Source organism: Oryctolagus cuniculus, chromosome 2, assembly GCF_964237555.1.
Source record: "Oryctolagus cuniculus chromosome 2, mOryCun1.1, whole genome shotgun sequence".
NCBI lineage: Eukaryota > Metazoa > Chordata > Mammalia > Lagomorpha > Leporidae > Oryctolagus > Oryctolagus cuniculus.
Genome location: NC_091433.1, coordinates 41,351,984 through 41,375,617, shown reverse-complemented (window position 1 = coordinate 41,375,617; position 23,634 = coordinate 41,351,984). Strand labels below are relative to the sequence as shown.

At 45.3% G+C, this 23,634-nt stretch overlaps 1 protein-coding gene across 6 annotated transcripts in view; it reads left to right on the top strand.

Annotated features, from left to right (window-relative positions):
- TEC (tec protein tyrosine kinase) overlaps nucleotides 1-23,634 on the top strand; it is a 122,456-nt gene that overhangs the window by 73,749 nt on the left and 25,073 nt on the right. For all 6 annotated transcript variants that reach the window (XM_008248628.4, XM_051831418.2, XM_008248637.4 and 3 more), the window contains 7 exons: nucleotides 5,242-5,346; nucleotides 11,517-11,598; nucleotides 12,920-13,048; nucleotides 15,538-15,578; nucleotides 17,108-17,283; nucleotides 22,156-22,221; nucleotides 23,377-23,431. In XM_008248628.4, the coding sequence (XP_008246850.1) occupies nucleotides 5,242-5,346; nucleotides 11,517-11,598; nucleotides 12,920-13,048; nucleotides 15,538-15,578; nucleotides 17,108-17,283; nucleotides 22,156-22,221; nucleotides 23,377-23,431 (654 nt within the window). The remainder of the gene's footprint in view (nucleotides 1-5,241; nucleotides 5,347-11,516; nucleotides 11,599-12,919; nucleotides 13,049-15,537; nucleotides 15,579-17,107; nucleotides 17,284-22,155; nucleotides 22,222-23,376; nucleotides 23,432-23,634) is intronic.

Here is a 23,634-nt window from a genome sequence, read left to right as displayed (position 1 = left end):
CTCTGTCTCTCTCTCTCACTGTCTAACTCTGCCTGTCAAAAAAAAAAAAAATACACAAAATCCTTTGCACTCAGGAATTTATAACTAGACATTGCCAAGGTTAAGTTACAAAGAGGAACGATGATATTTACAGTGAATGTTCCCACAGACCAACAGGAAAAGGCTAAAGAGTGGGAGAAAGTGCACGAGGCCAGACGTTAAAAGAGCTCATGGCTCTGCCAGTAAGTCTGGGTCCTTTATCCCTTCCAAACCTTTTCCTCCTTAGCCCTGCCTAGCCTCTCGGGATACCCGGAGCTGTGGCTAGAATAGGGTGCGACTGTGTAGATTGGGAACAGCAGAATTGTCTTAGTCTATACAGAAAGTGCTAAACACTTCTGAGTTCTAGCCCCATGTTTTCAACCCCCTCCAAACATCTCCACACCTGCTGTGTTAAGTCATTGCTTCCAGCCATGCCCCCTCAGATCTGACTGCCCTCTGTGTTTCCTGTCAAGGACTTTGACACCGGTGGCCACTGGTCACACAAATTCAAGTAATCTGAGCCTCCCCAACACCTTCTCCACTGTTTAAAAATTGTTATTTATTTATTTGAGAAGCAGAAAGAAAAAGAGAGTGACTGAGAGAGAGAACAAGTGCACTCCCCTAACTGCTGGCTCACTCCCCAGTGCCTCCAATGCATGAAACCAGGAACCAGAGGCTCACCCAGGTCTCCCACATGGGTGGCAGGAACCCAGTTACTTGAGCCATCACTTCTGTCTCCCAGGGTCTACATTAGCAGAAGCTGGAGCAAGGAGCCAGAGCCAGGTATCACATCCAGGTTCTCCGGTGATGTGGGACTCGGGCAGCTTACCTGCTAGGCCAGGTGCCCACCCCTCCATCTCCACTGCTAATTCCCATATCTTAGTGGTCACACAGTTTTCCTGCTTTTCTCCCCCTACTTGCTGCCCCTGGCTTGATTCAGAACCTCGTTATCTCTCATCGGAACTAATGCATCAGTCACCTAGGTAACCCCCCCCCCGGCTCCACCCATTCTTCATACTGCCACTAGTGGGCTTTTCCAAAGCATCCTTCAGTACAGCTCCCCCCCCCCCCGCCCCCATTCCTCACTCAAACCTGCCAGGATGAACCCAAACTCCTAAGTTGACTGTGGAAGCGTCTTCCCCATTTGGCCTCACCCTTACACTTCCCTGAGCCACCCTGAGCTGCAGCCACAGTGAGCGCCTTTCTGTGTCCCAGATACTCCGCACTTCTTGTTTTTTGTGGCCTGGAATGCTCTTCACTTTCTCTACAGGAAAACTTCTACTTACCCTTTGAAAACCAAATAAAAAATGTCACATCCTCCCTGAAACTGCCCCAACTTCTTCTGGCCCCATCACCTCCCCACTCTGCCGTGAGAGCACATTTGTTTATCACTATGAGGTTATGACTTCTCACTTCTTCCCCTGCCACCCACCAAATGATTGGGAAATACTCTCTGGCCCTCTTTGCATGACTTGGAGCTCCAGCACACAGCATAGTGCATGGAGCCTGGCTGATGGCTGCTCAGCATTTGCTGGCAGCATAGTTAAATAATGAAAGGACAACTTAGATTTGAACCCCTATCTGTTAGTTTCATATGAAGAGATATGGATAAGTAAGTCCAAATAATGGCTTAGTACTTTAGGGAATCGTATCTCAGGAAGCATGAACTTAGGGGGCAAGTCCTTTGGAATGTAAGTCATTCCAAATCTCCCTGTATAGATTCACCCACATCTGAGAGCTGCTCCAGTAGCCAGGGTAGATGGCCAGTGGAGCTGGGCATTTTGGAAGCAGAGCACATCCTACAGCTTCAAGTCTAGGGAGTTGGCAGGGGAGAAATGTCGGGGTGAACTCTGTGATGTCAGCAGTGGTTTCCTCCAGATCTGGGGAACTGAGGGCCATTTGATTTTCTTTGTGCTGTTAGTATTATCTAAGGTTTCTGTAATGAACATGTATGACTTGTTAGTAGGATGGTATTCTGTGATCCCTTCTGCCTGCTAGCTGGTACAGGCCCTGGGAGCAGCAGAGTGGGGGCCATGGCAGAGCAGACTGCGTGCCATGCACCAGGTGCTGTGCAAGCTGGCCCCTGCTCACTTTCCCATGTCATCTCCTGTACTTTCTGTTTTTACTATATAATATATATACTATATGTGTGTATATATATATATATATATCTATCTTTTTATTTAGTAGCTGCTTGCAGACCTTGTACTGTGGGCCACACAGTATTATAAGCACTTTGCAAATTTGAGGGGGTGTTCAGAAAGTTCATGGAAAATGTGTTATGGAAAAACTATGCATGGAATTCATTCATTTTTTTGCATCAAATTAGACTTAGCTTTAGCTTTTAATTCCATTTTCCCCAAACTTTCTTTTAAAAACACTTTGCACAGTTTATTTAATTATTTATGAAACAGGGACAGAGAGAGTGATAGAGGTAGAGGGACACGCAGAGCACTCTGTAGTTCATTCCCCAAGTACTTGCAACAGCTGGGGTGGGGTTGGGGCCAAAGCCAGGAGCAAGGAATGCAGTCTAGGGCTCCCACATGGGTGGCAAGAAGCCAACCACTTGAACCATCACTGCCACCTCCCAGAATCTGTGGTAGCAGAAAGCAGAAATCCTGAGGCAGCTCTGAGAATGGAGCCCGGGCACCCTGATGTGAGACCTCACCGGCGGCTTCAGTACTGGGCCGAATGCCCACCACCCACAAACTTTTTGAAGTACTCCCACATGAACTCATTTGATTCTCACAGCAAACCTGTGAAATAGATAGCATTATTACTCCCACTTCACAGATGAAACTGTTTATTTGCATGTGTTATTATGTTGGGATCTCTACTATCCTTTTGTGAAATGTGAGCCCCAGTTCTCAGTGCTCTCTTCACACTCCCTGGAGAGGAACCCCAGGGTGACCCAGAGTCTGGGTCGCTGAGTGAGAAGGGAGCGTTGGCACTCCTGAACCACAGCTCAGAGAGATTGCTGGGTTTGGTCACTGGTGTTTGGAGAGCAGCTTTAGCTGACCGTGAGGTGGGAGGCAGATGGCAGATGGTGGTTATCGAGTGAGTGGGTGGGTGGGAAGGAAGTGGATGTTGAGGGTGCAAACAGCTCTTTTGTGCGGGGAGGAGAGGAGTGGGGCAGTAGCAGGGCCGGAAGGGCGGTGCTTGGTCAGAGTGGGGAAGCCTGAATGTGTCTGTGCGTGGGAGAAGTAATTCTTAGATAAGGACGCCTCTCTCCCTCTGCTGGCTGAAGCCCAGTCTTCCTTCAGCATGGCCCCCTTGGGGTGGGGACTCCATGGAGCCTCTCACACCCTTGCAGCTGGGACACCCATGTGTTTGGTGGGCTTTGGGGTCAGTTGAGATCCTTGAGCTGCAGAGTGTGGAGAGTAGGGTGCACCTGCAGGGATACTGTGGTTGTGGTGGTGGTGGGGATGGAGTAACATCTGTGAAGTGCAAGCAGTGGTCTGTCTCCACGTTAGTGTCTCCTTGACCTTCTCTTCAGAGATTGGGTGAAAGGGAAGACAGAAGGGCCAAATCTTAAGAGGTCTTTTGAGCTGGGGGAAGAATGAAGGTGGGGTGTGCCCCCCAGGATGGCTGCTGTCTGGCCCCCAAGGCAGGGAGGGAGATTGTCCATTGAGGCGAGGGGAATGGGCAGGGTTTGTTGTTGCGAAGGGCCTGGTACTTTCTATGGAGGCCACCACGTTCTCTCCACTAGAGATACCAAAAGACCTGAAGAGCAGCAGCGAGGGCCTGGCTGGGAGAGAGGACAGGATTGGAGCAGGGTGCAAATGGACTAGGGAAAGGACGGGCAAACTAGGGTCTGGAAAACATGCCAAGAGGATATACATTCATGTGTGTGAGACACAGGTGGTGGTGGGAGAGGGGGAGAGGGAGAGAATGGAGGAGAGAGAGAAATAGAAATAGAGAGAAGGCACTGGTGAAATGGCAGCCAGAGTCCTGTTGGGGTAGGGGCTGCTGATAGCCAGAGAGTGGGCAGGTGTCCCAGTCTCATGGAGACAGTGGGGATGCAGAGTGGGTTCCTGGGAGCAGGAAAGGTTGCCAGTATTAGCAGAAGCAGTCGGGGACAGCCGAGTCACCCTAAGCGCCACAGTGTTCTCATCTCCCTGCTTCTCCTCCTGCTCTCTACTGCGTGCATACCTAGCAAGTGAAAAGCAACCCTGGTCACTGTCCAGCTTTTAGTGTGGAACGTTTTCAGTTCATCTTATTCGGCAAATACTTTGTAATTAGTAATTTTTATGGGTGCATCATGTCACCTTTGCACAGACTGCTTTGTGTTGTTTTGAATAGATGCTCAGGTGTGAGATTACTGCGCTCAAGGGTGACAGTGACTTTGGGGAGAAGGATCTTGCTGTCCCTGAGTTCATTGCTGCAGGCACATCTGCATTGAGCAGGGAGGAGAGGAGAGCGTTTGTGTGAGTAGCCTAAGTCACCTGCGTGACTGAGCTCTCTGAGTGCTGTCTCTCCTGGGAAAATAGAGCTGCCTGGAGTTTGCGACGGTGATTGAGTGAACGGAGCTTTCATTGGTTTGGTCTTTGATGCTGTCTCTAGAGGGGCTCTCATCAAGAAGTTGAAGCAGGTTCTGTCTGGGAGGGGAAGGCAGCAGTGAAAGGGAGTCTGTTTGTGTCCTAGACGTTTGAGGACAAGGACAGAAAAGTTTCCTCTTGAGAAACCGAAGGACTGAATTTTGATTAAAGTTCATCACAGTGCTAAGTGTTTTGGATAATTTTAACAGTTAAAAGGAGACAATGGGGGCCGGGGCTGTGGCGCAGTAGGTTAATCCACTTGCGGCCCTGGAATCCCACAGGGCACCAGTTCTGGTCCCGGCTGCTCATCCTCTGATCCAGCTCTCTGCTGTGGCCTGGGAAAGCAGTAGAAGATGTCCTAGGCACTTGGGCCCCTGCACCCTCATGGGAGATCTGGAAGAAGCTCCTGGCTCCTGGCTTCAAATTGGCGCAGCTCTGGCCATTGCAGCCATTTGGGCAGTGAACCAGCAGATGGAAGACCTTTCTCTGTCTCTCCCTCTTACTCTCTGTAACTCTACCTTGCAAATAAATAAAACCTTAAAAAAAAAAAAAAGGAGACATGATTAGATAATTATTTAGGAAATTTGTGATTTAATAACTTCATTAACACATATTAGTGCTATTAACATTGTTTTTGATATCAGCCATGGTTTGTAATGCTCCCCCCCTTTTTTTCTTTTAACAGAAAAAATACAGAAAAGGATTTATTGATATTTCCAAAATCAAATGTGTGGAAATAGTGAAGAATGATGACGCTGTCATTCCCTGTCAAAATAAGTATCCATTTCAGGTGAGCTGGCAGCTTTAATCATGTTTGCTGTTTGACATCAGTTTCCTGACATCCTTTGGCGACTGCTTTTTGGGTTTATTTGCCACTTTGATAATAATTGCTTTTTCCTGTGAATAGCTTAAATCTTTGGTGAAATGTGGGCTCATTCATATTTTGATCTGTTAAGACTCTGCTAATGGTCCCAAGTGTTTCAACTCCAGATCTTATTCTCCACTGTTCAGACTTGTCAGGGAGCAGTTAGGATAAGCAGTAGAGGCTGAGGCCAGGTGCAGTGGGGTGAAGTTTTCCCCATGACTTTGAGGAGCTGAGTAAGGGCAGCAGCGAGTTCCTCTCAAGCAGAAATGAGATGACAAAGCTATGTATGTTGAAAAAATATACTAAGCATTATATATTGATTAAACTGTGCTTTTTAAAGGGTAATCCTGTAATTTCATTTTTTCCCCTCAGAATGATCCTGTCACATAAGGAGGGGCCATGTCATAGCATTCTCATTGATGCCTCTGAGGAAACTGAGGCTCCCAAATGCTGAATGGGTTATGCAGTGCCACTTTGTGAATTTAAAGCATGCACGTTCCCAAGGAGGATAAAGTGTGGCATCCGGGCCTGTGCACCTGGCAGGTGGACCCATGCTGTGACAACTCAGGCAGCACAGGGACCCCCTGCAGCAGCAAATCCCCCTCTTCTCTGGTGGAGGACGTTTTGATGTTTTCCAGTGAGCAGTGAACGTCCCAAGTGAAAGTCGCCTTTCACCCAGCTGTGGTCTCACCACGTCCTGAGGGGAAGGTTGCAGAACTATTTCTCAATGTAATGTCCCCGTGCTGTTCTGTGGTTTTTCATGGGTACCATGAGATTATCTACCACATTTGAAACGAACGTGTACTGGGTTGGGAAATGAAGATGACCTGGAAGCCGTGAGCTACAGTATCAGAGTTTTAGAATGGTGTCTGCATTATTCTCCACTACAGGGCTGCTACATGGAGGGAGGAAGGCTTGCGTGTCATTTCCTTCCCTGCATCCCTTTCTTTTTATCTGCATTTTTCTATTTGAGGAGCAGAGCGAGCCAAGTGCTCACAGGGGCAACCCTGGCTTCAAGTCATTTAGCATCCCGTGTCCTTCTCCTCTTCTGAAAACTGGGAACTGAGGGCTGTGAGATGTTTTGGGGGCTGGCAGGCAGTTGTGAGGAGCTACATGTCTCTTGATCTGGGACCGAGATTTTTTTCCCCAGGGAAAGGGATCTACGTTGCAAACTTTGGATTTTTTTTTTTAATTTATTTTATTTATTTGAAAGACTTACAGAGAGAGGTAGAGACAGAGAGAGAGGTCTTCCATCCACTGGTTCACTCCCCAGATGGCTGCAATGGCCGGAGCTGCACCAAGCCAAAGCCAAGAGCCAGGAGCTTCCTCCGGGTCTCCCATGTGGGTGCAGGGGCCCAAGGACTTGGACCATCTTCTACTGCTATCCCAGGTCATAGCAGAGAGCTGGATTGGAAGAGGAGCAGCTGGTACTAGAACTGGCATCCATATGGGATGCTGGCACTTCAGGCCAGGGCGTTAACCCGCTGTGCCACAGCGCCAGCCCATGGCTTGGTTTTAAGAATGATGATGGGAGGCTGGTGCTGGGTGTAGTAGATTAAACCACTGCCTGCAGTGCCGGCATCCCATATGGGTTCTGGTTCAAGTCCCAGCTGCTCCACTTCCAATCCAGCTCCCTGCTAACGGCCTAGGAAAGCAGTGGAAGATGGCCCAAGTGCCTGCCCCTGCACTCATGTGGGAGACCTGGAAAAAGCTCCTAGTTCCTGGTTTTGGACCAGCTCAGCTCCAGCTGTTATGGCCATACGGGGAGTGAACCAGTGGATGAAAGATTGATCTCTCTGTCTCTGTAACTCTGCTTTTCAATTAAATAAATAAATAAATTTTTTTTAAAGAATGATGATAAAAATAGAATAGAAAGCATTCCATCCTTGAACTACTGTAAATTGTTGAGATGAATAAATGTACGAACAATTAACAAAGATTCACTACCCCTAGAACTGCCCAAGAACTACTAAAGGAAGTTTCACCACTACTGGTGGCCAGTCATTTGGCACAGCAGTTAAGACACTGCTTGGGATGCCCACTCCCATATTAAAAGTGCCTGGGTTTGAATTCCAGCTCTGGCTCCTGATTCCAGCTTCCTGTTAATGCAAACCCTAGGAGGCAGCAGTGATGCCTTAAGTAACTGGGCTCCTGCCACAAAGGTCGGAGACCTAGATTGTGTCCCCAGCTGTTGGCTTCAGCCTCAACTATTGCAGGCATTTTGGGCATGAACTATTGGATAGGAGTGCTGTCTGTCTCTCTGCCTTGCATATACATTTAACAAAATTTTAAATTGCATCCAGTTCAGGTGCAAGATGAAAAAGTAAAAGTAGAAGTAGACATTTTCAAAAGGGGGTTGCTTCCTCTTGCAGCATGTTGTAGCCCTGGGACAGGCTGGAGGGACCTGGCAGGAAGAGGACCACCTGCCTATAGGATACCTGCTCATTGCTTCCTAGGATGAGTCCTGTCTGATGGCAGCTGGGAGTTTCCCCGAAGGGTGTCCTGTCTTTCCTGGGTTTTAAATCCAGATCTGCCTGTCTATCTAATGTTGGGATGGGGAACATCTGACTCACAGGCTGTAGGAAGCCTGTGAAATCACTTGGTGTGGCCCTGCCAAGATAACCTCAGGTGGGACTCAAAATTCAATACATCTGCAGCAGTCTAATGTTTAAGTTGATAATTTTGCGTGGCCCACAGATGGTGTTATAAATATCTAAATGGCCCTTGGCAGAAAAAGTGTTCTCCAACCCTGACAAATCCTTCCTTCCTTCCTTCCTTCCTTCCTTCCTTCCTTCCTTCCTTCCTTCAGTAGAGTTACAGAGAGAGAGAGAGGGAGAGAAAGGGAGAGAGGGAGAGACACAGAGAAAAAGAGAATGCTCAATTTGTTGGTTCACTCCCTAAATGGCCGCAACAGCTGGAGGTAGGCTGATCCAAAGCCAGGTGCCAAGAGCTTCTTTAGGGTCTCCCACATGGGTTCAAGTGCCCAAGCACTTGGGCCATCTTCCACTGCTTTCTCAAGTGCATTACCAGGGAGCTGGATCGGAAGTGAAACATCTGGAACTTGAACTGGCACCCATATGGGATGCAGCATCCCAGGCAGTGGTTTTACCCATTGTGCCACAATGCTGGCCCCCTTCTTCTTCTATACCACAACTATCATTAAAAGTCTGTTGAGGGGCTGGCACTGTGGCGCAGTGGGTTAAAGCCCTGGCCTGAAGCGCCGGCATCCCATATGGGCTCTGGCTCTAGTCCTGGCTGCTCCTCTTCTGATCTAGCTCTCTGCTATGGCTTGGGAAAGCAGTAGAAGATGGCCCAGGTGCTTGGGCCCCTGCACCCACATGGGAGACCAGGAAGAAGCTCCTGGCTCCTGAATTCAGATCGGTGCAGCTCCGGCTGTTGCGGTCATCTGGGGGGTGAACCAGCAGATGGAAGACTCTCTCTCTCTCTCCCTCTCTCTCCCTCTCTCTCCCTCTCTCTGCCTCTCCCTCTCCCTCTCCCTCCCCCTCCCCCCCTTCCTCTCCCTCTCCCTGTCTCTGTCTCTGTCTCTCTCTGTAACTCTTTCAAGTAAATAAAATAAATCTTTAAAAAAAAAGTCTGTTGAGAGCTGGGCATTTGGCCTAGTTGTTAAGATGCCTGCATCTCACATTGGAGTGCCTAGATATTATCCCTGGCTCCTGTTCCTGATTCCCATTTCCTGTTAATGCAGACCTGAGAGGCAGCAGGTGGATGCTTCTTTGAGTAACCCATGTGGGAGACCTGGATTGAGTTCCTAGTTCCTGGCTTTGGCCTGGCCCAGCCCTGGCTATTGCTGACATTTGAGGGATGAACCACTGGGGATAGGAGGTGTGTTTGTGTTTGTGTGTGTGTGTGTGTGTGTGTGTATGTGTTTCTTTCTCACCATCTCTCAAACAACAAAGTCTACTGAATAGATAAATGAGTGAGCAAAGACTTAAAGAGGAGGGAGGCTCACAACTAACTATCCGTGAGGGAGAGGCTTCCTCCTGCTGGAAATGGCTTCTGCCACAGCCTCTGCTGTGGAGGGTGACTCGCGACACACGAGAAACCTGGCTCCCCAGATCTACCCTGCCGTGGGAGCTGTCCACACGGATGCCCGAGGAGGGGGCCTACATGAATGACCTGGGGTTTGCTGAGGGAAAGACACGAGCCCTGAATATCTCTTCTTGCCTTCTAAACTACCTGAGATGCTGATTTGTTATTTGGGTTTAGGATGGGGTTTTCTAGAAACTTACTGGAGAAACCAGTGTCCCAAGTTAGCTAAGTAATACATCAAAACTGAGTTGGTGTTGGTTTTTGTTTTATTAGCTAATCTTGAACAAGATTTAACAAAATTACAAGCTCATGGTACAGACAGGAGGTGAGTTTGGAGAGTAGGTTAGGCTGTGTGGAGCTTGGAAAGGCAGATTCTAGGAGAGTCAGGGGCAGCATAGGAGAAACCCCATGAATAAGAGAAGCCTTCGGGGATCAAGCAGATCCCACTCCCGTGACTGAACCTCACCCGCTTTGCTTTTCTCTTATGGAAAGTGAGGCTTCTAGCCACTAATACACACCTGGGCTGTTACCCAGATTAAAAGAGGCCATGTGTATAAAATGCTTAGACCAGAGTAGGCACTTGGTAAATAAAATTATTATAATAGTTTGTAATAAAGTAAATTATTCTTATAATACACCTGAAAGCCCAACTGTAGCAGTTTTTTTCCAGATACCTCTGTCAATTCAGAATGACTGTTTCATGGTGCATTTTAAACTCATTCCTCCATACAGAGTTGGTTGCATGGGAAAACCTGGGTGAGGTGTGAAAGTCACATAGAGAATGAAGAAACTTATCTCCCACATCTGCTCTTCTTTATCTCTCTGATACTGTGTCTCCTGTCCTATCTGGTAATTAGGTATTTCTAAACATATTTCGAAAACAGGTTTGACGTTTGGTTCATTTTTGTGTCCTGCAAAATTAGTTTCTCAGGCTTCATTTTGTTATTAATATGAAATATGGAGAAAAATAAGACCATTGAGTTGACCATGAGAGGCGACCTCTACAACAGTTGCCATGGTGGAGAGCTTGGGCTCTGGAATGAGAGTCCTGGCTTTCTATGCCACCAGCCCGTGATGAATGACAGGTCCGCAGCACAACATGAGGGGATGCATTTGCATTGCCTGCTGTGTGAGTGGCGCCCCCTGCAGTTACAGTGGAGTGAAGGGCCTGTGGATGTGCCTCACACTCCTCATTTGTAAAATGGAAAGGCTGATCTCTGGGCGGTAGGATTGAGTGAATGTCTGTAAGGCACATACCCCAGGCTTGCTAGAGGTCTCACTGCAGTCAGTGACAGTGGCACTGACAGTGGAGTGATGCCGAATGAGAAGTCCACTCATTTCAAATTGTCTTGAAAAATACTGGCTGAGAATAATCCCTGTTACCACCAATATGTTTAAGGAATTTTAGTTAATTGGGTTGAAAGCAATACTGAGGTTAATGAAGCAGCCTGGCCCCTGGATATTTTTTTCCCAAAACAGAGTCTTGCAAAATGTGTGTCCTTCTTGATGTGGAAACAAAGGAATAAGTGTGCTTTTTTAAGAAAGGGCCTGCACTGTGGTACAGCGGGTTAACGCCCTGGCCTGAAGCACTGGCATCCATGTGGGTTAGAGTCCCGGCTGCTCCACTTCCAATCCAGCTCTCTGCTATGGCCTGGGAAAGCAGTAGAAGATGGCCCAAGTCCTTGGGCCCCTGCACCTGCATGGAAGACCCAGAAGAAGTTCCTGGCTCCGGGCTTTGGATCGGCCCAGCTCTGGCTGTTGCAGCCAATTGGGGAGTGAACCATTGGATGGAAGACTTTCTCTCTCTCTCTCTGCCTCTCCTCTCTCTGTGTAACTCTGACTTTCAAATAAATAAATAAATCTTTTTTTTTTTTTTTTTTTTTTTTTTTGTTAAAGAAAGGCAGTTAGGTTCTTTGGGTCTGAAGTAGTTGACTGTTACTCAGACATTCAGGAATTATATATTGGTGCCTGTGGTACCAAGGGCTCTGGGCAAGACAGAAATGCTGTGTCTAAATATTTCTCATTGAGTTCTTCTTTTATTTTAGGTTGTCCACGATGCAAATACACTTTACATTTTTGCACCTAGTGCCCATAGCAGGGACCAGTGGGTGAAGAAATTAAAAGAAGGTAAAGCTCATATAAATGAAAGATTAATGTGTTCATAATTTTAGGAGATATAACATTGCCATCACTATCACAGAAATGTAGCTAGTGTAATTCTTGCATTTATAATCTCCTAACATGGAGTGACTTTCTTCAAGGATATTCTGTTACTATAAATGATACCAACATGCTAAAGATAACTTCCCTTTTGAAAATGTAATTCTTGGGGCTGGTGTTGTGATGTGGTGCATAAGGCTGCCACCTGCGATACCGGCAATCCCATTTGGGCATGGTTCGAGTCCCTGCTGTTCTACTTCTGACCCAGTTCCCTGCTAATGGCTTGGAAAAAGCAGCGGAGGATGGTCCAAGCATTTGGTCCTCTGCCATCCACATGGGAGACCCAGATGAACATCCTGGCTTCATACTGGCCCAGCCCTAGCTGTTGAAGCCCTCTGGGGAGTAAAATACTAGGTGGAAGAACCCTCTCTCTGTAACTGGGAAGTTCAAAATAAATAAATAAATAACTCTTTAAAAAAAAGTAATAAAATCTGAGTCTTCCTACTGGCATATAGGTAGCTTTTAAGAAAAGCCTGATTCTTGGGACTGGTGCTGTGGCGCAACGGGTTAACGCCCTGGCCTGAAATGCCGGCATCCCATATGGGCGCCGGTTCGAGTCCTGGTTGCTCCACTTCCGATCCAGCTCCCTGCTATGGCCTGGGAAAGCAGTAGAAGATGGCCCAAGTCCTTGGGCCCCTGCACCCATGTGGGAGACCTGGAGGAAGCTCCAGGCTCCTGGCTTCGGATTGGCACATCTCCAGCTATTGTGGCCAATTGGGGAGTGAACCATCGGAAGACCTTTCTCTCTCTCTCTCTCTCTCTCTGCCTCTCCTCTCTCTGTGTAACTCTGACTTTCAAATAAATAAATAAATATTTAAAAAAGAAAAGAAAAGCCTGCTTCCATTGAAGTGTAATATATCTGAAAGTGGTAACACATGGACTTTCGTGAGAACACAATTCTGTATTTTCTAGGAAATTGCCTGTGTTGTCAACATTTGGTGTAGATGGGTTGATGTATACCTCAGTGGTTATATGGGTGATTACTTTTGCACAATGCTTATCACTTCTACAGAAAAAATGGTGGTGGAGCAACTTTTACATTGATCCATCATGATGTAGCAGCAGTCACTTCTGCTAAAAAGGGTGTTTCACCAAACACAGGAAGAGAAAGAGAATCATTTGGCTTTTACTGCAGAGTCCTATGATGTTGAAGTATTCTTATGATAAACAGGGCATCCAAGGAATAAGTAATGTAGTCTCTAATCATTACTATATCTGTGAATTACAGAAATAAAGAACAACAATAATATTATGATTAAATATCATCCTAAATTCTGGGCAGACGGAAGCTATCAGTGTTGCAGACAAACTGAAAAACTAGCTCCTGGATGTGAAAAATACAACCTTTTTGAAAGTAGTGAGTATTCATCTTCTATAATTGTACTCAGAACGAGCGTGTTACTAGCATGATGGGAAAGTGAAATGATTTTGATCAAGTATATCATACTTTGTATTATGATGTTAATGTAGGGTAGATAAGAATAGTTATATTTGATTAGCAGTGGGACCTGGTTGTGGAATCAAAATGTCTTCTTTGGGGAGTTACAGTGTTGAAACCTGTTAAAAAGGAACCTGTTAACAGCATGAGCCTAATATGGCACTGTCGGCAGCTCTTCTCCAACGTTTCTGTGTTCTCTTCCCAGACGTGTAGCTAGAAACCTCCTAGAATAGTGCCTCTACAGTCTGAGTAGGGCTGTTCTCATTCTGATGGGGCTTGGCAATTTGGGTTTTACTAGAGGCTTGGCAATTTGGGTTTTACTAGCGGCTTCCTAATTTGACAGAGGTGTCATGATGATGCCACCATGTAAATGATCAGATGAATCAATATTTTGACACCTAAGACCCTTATTCTAAATCCTGGAAGTGAGAGGCCCTTAGTCACAGGCCAAACACGTTTCAGATTGTTGATGCTCTGAGAGACCGCTCAGAATAATTGGGTAGGCTGTACTTCTCTTTTCCTACTCATGCCATGCAAAGTGCCTCACCTGCCAGGCAGGGCTGGTCAAGCTTCTGGCTGTGAGCAGAATGGTCATTCAGCAGGGTGCGTCTCTGTGCCGGAGGCTGGACCAGACGACCTTCTTGGTCCATGTAGCCCTCAGTTCTTTTTTTTTTTTAATTTTTTTTTTTTTTTTTTGATAGGCAGAGTGGACAGTGAGAGAGAGAGACAGAGAGAAAGGTCTTCCTTTTGCCATTGGTTCACCCTCCAATGGCCGCCGCGGCCGGCGCGCTGTGCCCGGCGCACCGCGCTGATCCGATGGCAGGAGCCAGGAGCCAGGTGCTTTTCCTGGTCTCCCATGGGGTGCAGGGCCCAAGCACCTGGGCCATCCTCCACTGCACTCCCTGGCCACAGCAGAGGGCTGGCCTGGAAGAGGGGCAACTGGGACAGAATCCGGCACCCCGACCGGGACTAGAACCCGGTGTGCCGGCGCCGCTAGGCGGAGGATTAGCCTAGTGAGCCGCGGCACCGGCCCATGTAGCCCTCAGTTCTATGGGGCCTGGCCTCCTGATTCTCCTGGCATGTCTTGACATTAATTCTGCACATTAAGGAGAAGGATTCACATCTTCAAGGCTGTTATTGTTTCAATTTTTTAAGATTTGGCAGTAGTTAATGCACACAGACTGGTCTGCTCTAAGAAGAGACCCCAAAATTACAATGACTTAAACTAGAGAGAAATTTATTTCAGTCCCAGGTAGGAGCCCAGTGGCATATGGCTGGTAGGGTGGTCTTGCAAGTGGTTCTGGGGATCACTCCAGCTCTCAGTCTTTCTCTTCTGGGTAGCAGAAAGAGGGAAAGAAACCACAGGCCCACAGGAAGGCCTTTCAGGGACTTGATACGTAGTTGGCAACCCAGGGCAGCGATAGTGGCACAGCAGGTTAAGCCACCACATGCGATGCCTGCATCCCATAACAGATTGCTCATGGTCCAACTCCATTTCTGCTTCCAATGGAGCTTCCTGCTAGTGCCCACCCTGGAAACCAGCAAACTAGCCCAGCCTTGGCTGTTGTGGGCGTTTAAAAATAAAATCAACTTAAAAAATAAAAATAATGCAACCCATTTGTACATAGAGGCCTTTTTAAAAAATATATTTATTTATTTGAAAGACAGAATTATAGAGAAGCAGAGGCAGAGAGAGAGAGAGGTCTTCCATCCACTGGTTCACTCCCCAAATGGCTGTAACAGCCAGAGCTGGGCCGACCCGACCCAGGAGCCAGAAGCCTCCTCCAGGTCTACTGTGAGTGCAGGGGCCCAAGGACTTGGGCCATCTTCCACTGCTTTCCCAGGCCATAGTGGAGAGCTAGATCAGAAGTGGAGCAGCCAGGACTTGAACCAGCGCCCATGTGTGATGCTGGTACTATAGGTGGCAGCCCTACCTGCTACACCACTGCGCCAGCCCCACATAGAGGCCTTTGATTAGAATTTGGTTCCTTGCCCACACCTAGCTGAGAACTGCCATCATTAGCAGGGTAGCTGTGAGCCAGCCAAAACTCTAGGAAACAGAGGAAAGGGCAGACTGCCTTATTAATTTCTCCGTTGTTGTCATTAGATCAACTTACTGCTTCACACAGCAAACAATATTGAAGGTGTATGCAGTGGAAGGGAAATGAAGAGTATGGTGTGGCCCTAATCCCCATGGCATTTTTAGTCTGTTCAGAAAGGCAGAAATACAACCAGCTGTGAAAGCAGGTTTTATTTCGGTTCTAGAATTGTGATAAGAGCAACATGCCGTCAATCAGAGTGAGTTTCTTATCTATGTGTTAATTGCCACTTTTTCTTAAAACTATCAGTGTCTTTCTCAGTTCATAGTAAATGGCATTTTAACCCGTTTTTGTTGTTGGCATTTTCAGGTATAAGAAAAGCACTACCTCCAGCACCAGAAACAAAGAAGGTAAGTGGTCATTAACTTGTGAGTGTCTGGTCTTTACATTTGAAGACTTCAAGCCATTAAGTTTGGGGAGCATTTGTGGCTTATTAAGTGTATTGATATTCATTCATGTGGCCCTATTTCTCCACAGGACTGTTCCAGAACAGATGTACTCTGGCCTATTTGGATTTTTCTTGGTGTCAAATAACATCAATTTAATTGTATCAGATCTTATCACTGGGGGTCTTGTTATTGTCTGGCATTTTGCCTGTGTGAGGGTACTTCAAAAAGTTTCTGGAAGGTGGAATTAAAAGATAAGTTTATTTTGGTATAAAAAATTTGAAATTCATGCATTTTTAAGATAATATGAATTTTAGGAGCCAGTGTTGTGGTAGTGTGGCGTAAGCTGCTGCCTCTGATGCCAGGATCCTATATGGGTGCTGGTTCGAGTTCCGGCTGCCCTGCTTCCTATCAGCTCACTGCTAATGTGCCTGGGAAAGCAGAGAAAGATGGCTCAAGTACTTGGACAGCTGCCACTCACATGAAAGACCTGGATGAAGTTCCAGGCTCCTGGTTTCAACCTGGCCCAGCCCGTACTTTTGCAGCCATTTGGGGAGTGAACCAGTGGATGGACAATCTGTGTGTCTGTCTGTCTCTCTCCTTCTCTCCCTATAACTCTGCTTTTCAAATACATAAAATAAATATATATTAAAAATGCATTTCCACGAACTTTTGAAGATCTATTGTATTCATGAATTTCAAACTTTTTTTTGGCACCAAAACCAACTTATCTTTAAATTCTGTTGGTCCGTGAACTCTTGAAGTCCGCCTTTGGCTGGAAGAGTTGGATGAGAGGTGTGGGACTTTAACAGAATATTTCAGTCTGGAGACCATGCTGTGACAGAGGAATGACTTCTGTGCTTTCGTGATCTGCCTTTGACAAGTGGGTGTGGTGGAAAAAGCCTGCGTCTTGGGCCCCATCAGAATCTGATCTCTCGTGACTCCGATATGAATGGCTTTGGGTGTGTTGCTTAAAGCACTCCTTACCTCAGTTGTAAGATGGGGCTTATAATACTCTGCATCATGGGAGCAGTAGTCAGAATAAACAGAAGCATGGTAGGTCCCCAGCACAGGCCTTACCCACTGTGCAGGTCCCCGGCACAGGCCTTGCCCACTGTTGGCACAAAGAAGTACAAGTTCTTTTGAGCGGGAAGAGCCTTGGTGTGAGGGCTTTGCTCCACTGAAGGCCATTTGAACGGTGGGCCTTCCTTTAGTTCCTACTTGCATCTTACCCTTGTCTTCCCCCTGACGCTGAGTGAATCCCTTTAACGTGTGAAGCAGGTGTTGCTCCTCTCCTGCATTCTGGCCTCGCGAGAAATCCAGTAGCATCCACATCATGGGACACTCGCGGGATTAGACGAGCTGACCTCTATTAGAGTTGAGGCTTCTGCTTTCTTCTTTTTTATTGATGTGAGCAGACCCCCTTGGCGATCTACTCCGTGGCCGGTTTCCAAGAGGAGACTAAACTTTCAGCTGTTGTCTTCTTTGTTTAGCGGAGGCCTCCCCCACCAGTTCCGCCTGAAGAAGAAGATAACGGAGAGGAAATCGTTGTGGCGATGTATGATTTCTATGCGACGGAAGCACATGATCTGCGCCTAGAGAGAGGCCAGGAGTACATCATCCTAGAGAAGAACGATGTTCATTGGTGGAGAGCGAGAGATAAATACGGGTCAGTGCTCCCTGTCTGTGTGACACGCAACAGGTGGGGGAGTGCTGGGTGAAAGGAGGAAGAGCTGTAACTGTCACCTAATCAGACCAGTCCAGGCGGCCGTAGCTGGAAGCACGTGTTATTACTCTGCATTCTGGACAAGTTGATCAGTCACTTCTTTCCAGAAGTTAGAACATTTTAAAAAATTTATTTATTTGAGGCTGGCACTGTGGCACAGCAGGTTAATGCCCTGGCCTGAAGCACCAGTATCCCATATGGGCTCCGGTTCAAGACCCAGCTGCTCCTCTTCCAATCCAGCTCTCTGCTATGGCCTGGGAAAGCAGTGGAAGATGACCCAAGTCCTTGGGCCCCTGCACCCATGTGGGAGACCTGGAGGAAGCTCCTGGCTCCTGGCTCCTGGCTTTGAATCAGCACAGCTCTGGCCATTGCAGCCAATTGGGGAGTGAACCATCGGATGGGAGATCTCTCTCTCTCTCTTCCTCTCCTCTCTCTTTGTAACTCAGACTTTCAAATAAATAAATTAAAAAAATTATTTATTTGAGAGGTAGAGCTCCAGATAGAGGGAAAGACAGAAAAGTCCTCTACCCACTGGTTCACTCCCCAAATGGCTGCAATGGCCAGAGCTGGGCAAGGAGCCAGGAACTTCTTGCAGGTCTCCCACATGGGTGCAGAGGCCCAGGTACTTGGGCCATCTTCCACTGCTTTCCCAGGTCATAGCAGAGAGCTGGATCAGAAGAGAAGCAGCCAGGACACAAATCGGCACCCATGTAGGATGCCAGCCCCACACGCAGAGGTTTAGCCTACTATGCCATAGCATCGGCCCCCAGAAGTTAAATTATTTTGCACTGCTGTCTTTCTCATCCATTATATGTTTGATTAGACTATTTTGATCTTGGAGGAGATTACCATTTTATGTTTGTGCCCCCTGTAGTAAGTAATCTTAGAGTTTTTAAAGAAGTAGCCTATTGTAATTTGCTTCTTGGAATCTCTCTCCATATATGAGGATGTATGTGTCTGTGTGTATATAAAGTCCTCACTGCCTCTCTTGGCCAGTCACTGTATAAGATTTTCATTTTTAACTTTGTAATGTAAAACATTTCTAACATTCACAAAAGTACAGATAGTGTGATATAGCCTCTTGTCACCTGACTTTAAAAATCAATATTTTAATAATATTTTGAAAAAATTGTACTTACCTATTTTATTTGAAAGGTATAGAGCCAGAGACAGAGAGGTCTTCCATCAGCTGTTTTGCTACTCAAATGCCGGTGACAACTGGGGCTGCGTTAGGCGGAAAGAAGCTGGGAGCCCAGAAATTCTGGGCCTCGCACTTGAGTGGCAGGAACTCAAATGCTTGAACAATTACTTGCTGTTTCCCAGAGTGTGCATTAGCAGAAAGCTGGAATTGGAAGTGGAGCAGGGACTCAAACCCAAATGCTCCAGTATGGGATGCAAGCCCAAGCAGCATCCAGGCTACTTAAACTCAGGTAGTCACATAATTTCACTCTGAAGTATAACTGTCAAAGGATTTCTTAAAAAAAAAAAAAAAACCTCATGTCATTACCATACTGAATCATTAAAAATAAAAAGCTGTTTGTAGATATTTGACAGATATATATATTTTTAAGATTTATTTATTTATTTGAAAGTCAGAGTTACAGAGAGGCAGTTGTAGAGAAAGAGAAGGTTTTCCATCTGCTGAATAACTCCCCAGATGGCCACAATGGCCAGAGTTGCGTCTATCTGAAGCCAGGAATCAGGGGCTTCTTTGGGGTCTCCCACATGGGTGCAGGGGCCCAAGGACTTGGGCCATTTTCTATGCTTTCCCAGGCTATAGCAGAGAGCTGGATTGGAAGTGGAGCAGCTGGGACTTGAACCGGCACCCATATGGGATGCCAGCACTGCAAGCTGTGCCACAGTCCTGGCCCTGATGGATATGTTTTGATAATGGCGTGGAAGGTGAGGTTGGAATTTAGGGATCCATGCCAGACTGTGGCAGTGCATGGAAAGCTGTCTCTGGGGCTGTCCCCTTCCCTCTCCCCTCCTGCCCTGGCTCCATCTCTTATGCACTATGTGGATCTTCTAGCCTGTACATCTGGGCTCTGTGCACATTGCTTGAAAAAGCCATCCCTTGGGCCTTGGTGGAAGGAAGTAAGCATGGCTAGCCAACACAGTTTGTTTTTTGGAAGATATACTAAGGGGGAAGGCCCATGTGGACCTTAGAAATGGCCAAGGGATAATGGGGTGACAGTTACCCAGGTGATGTTCTAAAAAGTGGGCTGAGGGAACATGGGCCTTGGCAGAGCTCTCAAAAATATGGGATTGGGGCCAGCTCCATGGCATAGTGGGCTAAGCCTCTGCCTGTGATGCCAGCGTCCCATCCAGATGCCGGTTCCAGTCCTGGCTGCTCCTATTCCAACCCAGCTCTCTGCTATGGCCCGGGAAAGCAGCAGAGGATGGCCCAAGTGCTTGGGCCCTACACCCACATGGAGACCCGGAAGAAGCACCAGGCTCCTGGCTTCGGATTGGCCCAGCTGCAGCCATTGGGACCATTTAGGAAGTGAACCAGCAGATGGGAGACCTCTCTGTCTCTCCCTCTCTCTGTCTATAACTCTGCCTCTCAAATAAATAAATAAATATATTTTTTAAAAAAATATGGGATCAGAGCAGGGCGTCTTTTGTCCCAGGTCCAAGGATGGTACCCATGATCTAATTATTTCCTCTGATCAGCTGTAATATGTATTCTTATAGTTGGCTTGTTCAAATCAGGGTCTTCACATGGTCCACTTATGCAGTTTTGACTGATAATGTCTGTTTTGCTTCTTTTATTCTATAATGGCTCTATCCTTTTTTTTTTTTTCATTTTTGACTTATTGGTAAAACTAGTTCATTTACCCTGTAAAATGAGCCATAGTTAAATTCAGCTGAGTGCCTCCGTGTGGTGGTATCCAACATGCTTCCATGTTTTAAATGTCCTGCAAACTGGCCGTTGGATCTAGAGGCTTCAACACATGTTAGGGTGAGCGCTGGCTGTTCCCCTTTTCTTGATGCTAAGATTGCCCAGCTGCTCAGGTGTCGGCCTGATTCTTGCTTCATAAAGTTCTTCAGCAGTGTTTCCCCTCCTGATTTTGGCAACCATTAGTGATTGTTGTTTAGGTCTGTTATTTCCTAAGGGATTGTAAAATGCTAATTTTCTAATTCTGTAACTCTGTGGATATGGAAGAACTGCCTCACCAACCAGTTCATTTGGTTCTGCAGAAAAGAGAAGATAGCATCCTGATTCTTAACTGTTTCCAGCTTTCAGAACAGTAGGTTGATAAATGAACTTCCACTGGTGATAACAGTGGTAACCAGTAATTTTTTCTGGTGTTATCATCGCTGCCTGTATGTTTGGTTTCAATCCATTACAGTCACCATTCTTTTTGTGTGACTTGTTCCATGTTGGTTGAGGATCCTATTAATCTTTACTTTTGTGTTCTGACTCAGTAAAATGGCTCAGATTATTCTTGTATTTTCCCTGGAAATAACTGAAATTTTCCATTTTTTCCCCAAGGAATGCCAACTCATTTTAGGTCAAAGATGATATCTAGAGATGACAGTTACACTACTAGGATTCTAATCATTGCTGGATTTTGTCATTGCTTCTAGGTATTTTTCAGTGCAATGGAGAGGGGTGCCTGTGTGTGTGTATTTATGAGTTTTTACTAATAGTTCAAATTCGAATTTAAGATTACATTATTTTTACTCAACATTCTTATTTTATCTATGTCCATATCTATCATCTTATCAGTGTTAAAAATCTTGGCTTCTACCAATATAGTGGTACTTTATAGCAGTAGTGTGTAGAAGACTCAACTGGGGTAAAATTGAAGTTTGTTTGGCCCCACATAGATTTTTCTTAACTCACATCTCTTGAAGTATGACTCAAGTATTTACCTTTTTAGGAAGCACCCCAGATGGTACAGTGCAGAAGTCAGGGGCTAACCTTTGTGAACCTTTTCTGTTTGTTTGTTTGTTTTTAACCTTTTCTGTTTTTTTTTTTTTTTAAGGTTTATTTATTTATTTGAAAGTCAGAGTTACAGAGTTACAGAGAGAGGAGAAGTAGAGAAAGAAAGGTCTTCCATCCGATGGTTCACTCCCCAATTGGCTACAATGGCCGGAGCTGTGCCTATCCGAAGCCAGGATCCAGGAGCTTCTTCCGGGTCTCCCATGTGGGTGCAGGGTCCCAAGGACTTGGGTCATCTTCTATTGCTTTCCCAGGCCATAGCAGAGAGCTGGATTGGAAGTGGAACAGCTGGGACTAGAACTGGCACCCATATGGGATGCCAGTGCTTCAGGCCAGGGCGTTAACCCGCTACGCCACAGAGCCGGCCATGTGAACCTTTTCTGCAAGGACTTTTGAGCTATTGGAGTGCTGGATGTTTTTATCTACCACTTTAACTTTTCTGAAGGAGTTGATCCTTTAAAACATCCAAGGAAATTGTGAATTCTGGAGCAGCATTATGATAAATTGAGAAGAACACCTGACCTAGTCACAAGTCCAGAGTGCAAGTTCTGGCCCTGTTGCGAGGTAGCTTTGGGACCTTGGGAAAGCACATTAATCTTTCTGAGCCTTGGTTTCCCTATGAGAAAATGGGTACAATGATGCCTGACTACCTTAGAATTTTTTGTGAGGATCAAATATAGAAGCACTTTGTATAGAGTCAGATGATATAGCTATGTTGAAATAATGAGTCTTAATTAATGAATTAAGCTAGTCTTTCTTATAAGCTTGACAATATATTTTAGTTATTCCAGGTATTGATAATTGTCCTTTCTTTTAATAACCTCTCAGTAATTTATGTTTACACAGAGTAATTTTTTTATTTCTAGGAGTGAAGGATATATCCCAAGTAATTATGTAACAGGAAAGAAATCAAACAATTTAGATCAATATGAGTAAGTAAAAGTTCATTTTGTGAATGTGGAAAACCAGAAAATGTTTTCATTTTCCTAATAATGTAAGGCATTGTGGAGTTTAGTGTTTTAAAGTTAAAACATTTATTGTCTTTAGAAAGTAGTACCAATATATCCTTTATTGAGCTGTCCAACATGGAAAAAGATGGTGTGAATCAGTCTCTATGATGCATTTTTCCTGAAGGAACTTTGTGTGAATGGAATTACACATGCAGATAAAATTGAATTAATTTTAAACAGATCACAGCTTTGCCAACTTTGAAACACAGGCCATTGTTCATTCACTCAACATAGGAATAATTTTTCCCAGAATGGTCTTTAAAAACATCTTTTATTGTTCCTGTTTTTCTAACTAAAAGATTGTTTTTTTAAAAAATTCTTGATAATATGAAACAATGTTAATAAAAATTTCTCATGAATAAGTTAATCTCTGTCAACCTGACATTGACATGTTTTCTTTCCATCTTTTTACTGTTTTTAAGAAGATGGAATTGTGCTCTATAAATTGTTTTATATCTTTTTTCACTTGTAAGTATATTATGAGTTAGTACAAGGTGATTTCAAAAAGTTATGGAAAATAAAATTAAAAGATAACCTACTTTGATGCAACATTTTTGAAATCATGTGTGTGAGTCTTCAAAAAGTTTGTGGAAAATTAATACTATGAAAAATTCATGCATGGATTTCAAAATTGAATTAAAGACAGTAAGTTGCCATTTCCCACATGTTTGAGTCAGTAGAGTAAAAACCATTCTTCCTATGATTAAAACAGTGAAACGTTGGACATGGTTTTTCTGTTGAATGATGGAGAATATCTTAAATCAGTTATGGTGTGTGCATGCCGTAACACACAGAGCTACATTGATTTTCAAAAATGATATCAGGACAAATCCAGGTTATGATATAACCAGTATGATCTGATCATTCCCTAATAAAGCAATAAGAATGTTGGTGCGTGTGTTTTTATAAAAATATGGGTAGAAAAAACTCTGGAACTACATATATCAAAATGTTAGTGGTTGTCCTTATTGAGTTATGAGTATTTGATATTGATGAGCTATATTGCCTTATGAATCCTAATAGGAATAAAAACAATTTTTAAAAACCTGAGGCCTTAAATGTGTTTGTTCCGTTCAGATGGTACTGCAGAAATATGAACAGGAGCAAGGCAGAGCAACTCCTCAGAAGTGAAGTAAGTCTCTCAACTTGTTTCGCGGGTTTCATTGCAGTACAAATCAGTTTTCATGACTCCCTAGTAAGTGGTGTACAGATCTCTGCTTCTAAAGCCAAGATACACTGTGATCTAAATACGGGCTTTGTTTTATAAAAAATATGTAAAACAGAGGGCCGTTGTGTCGGTTTACTCAGGAGCAAAGTGCCACAAACTGAACAGCT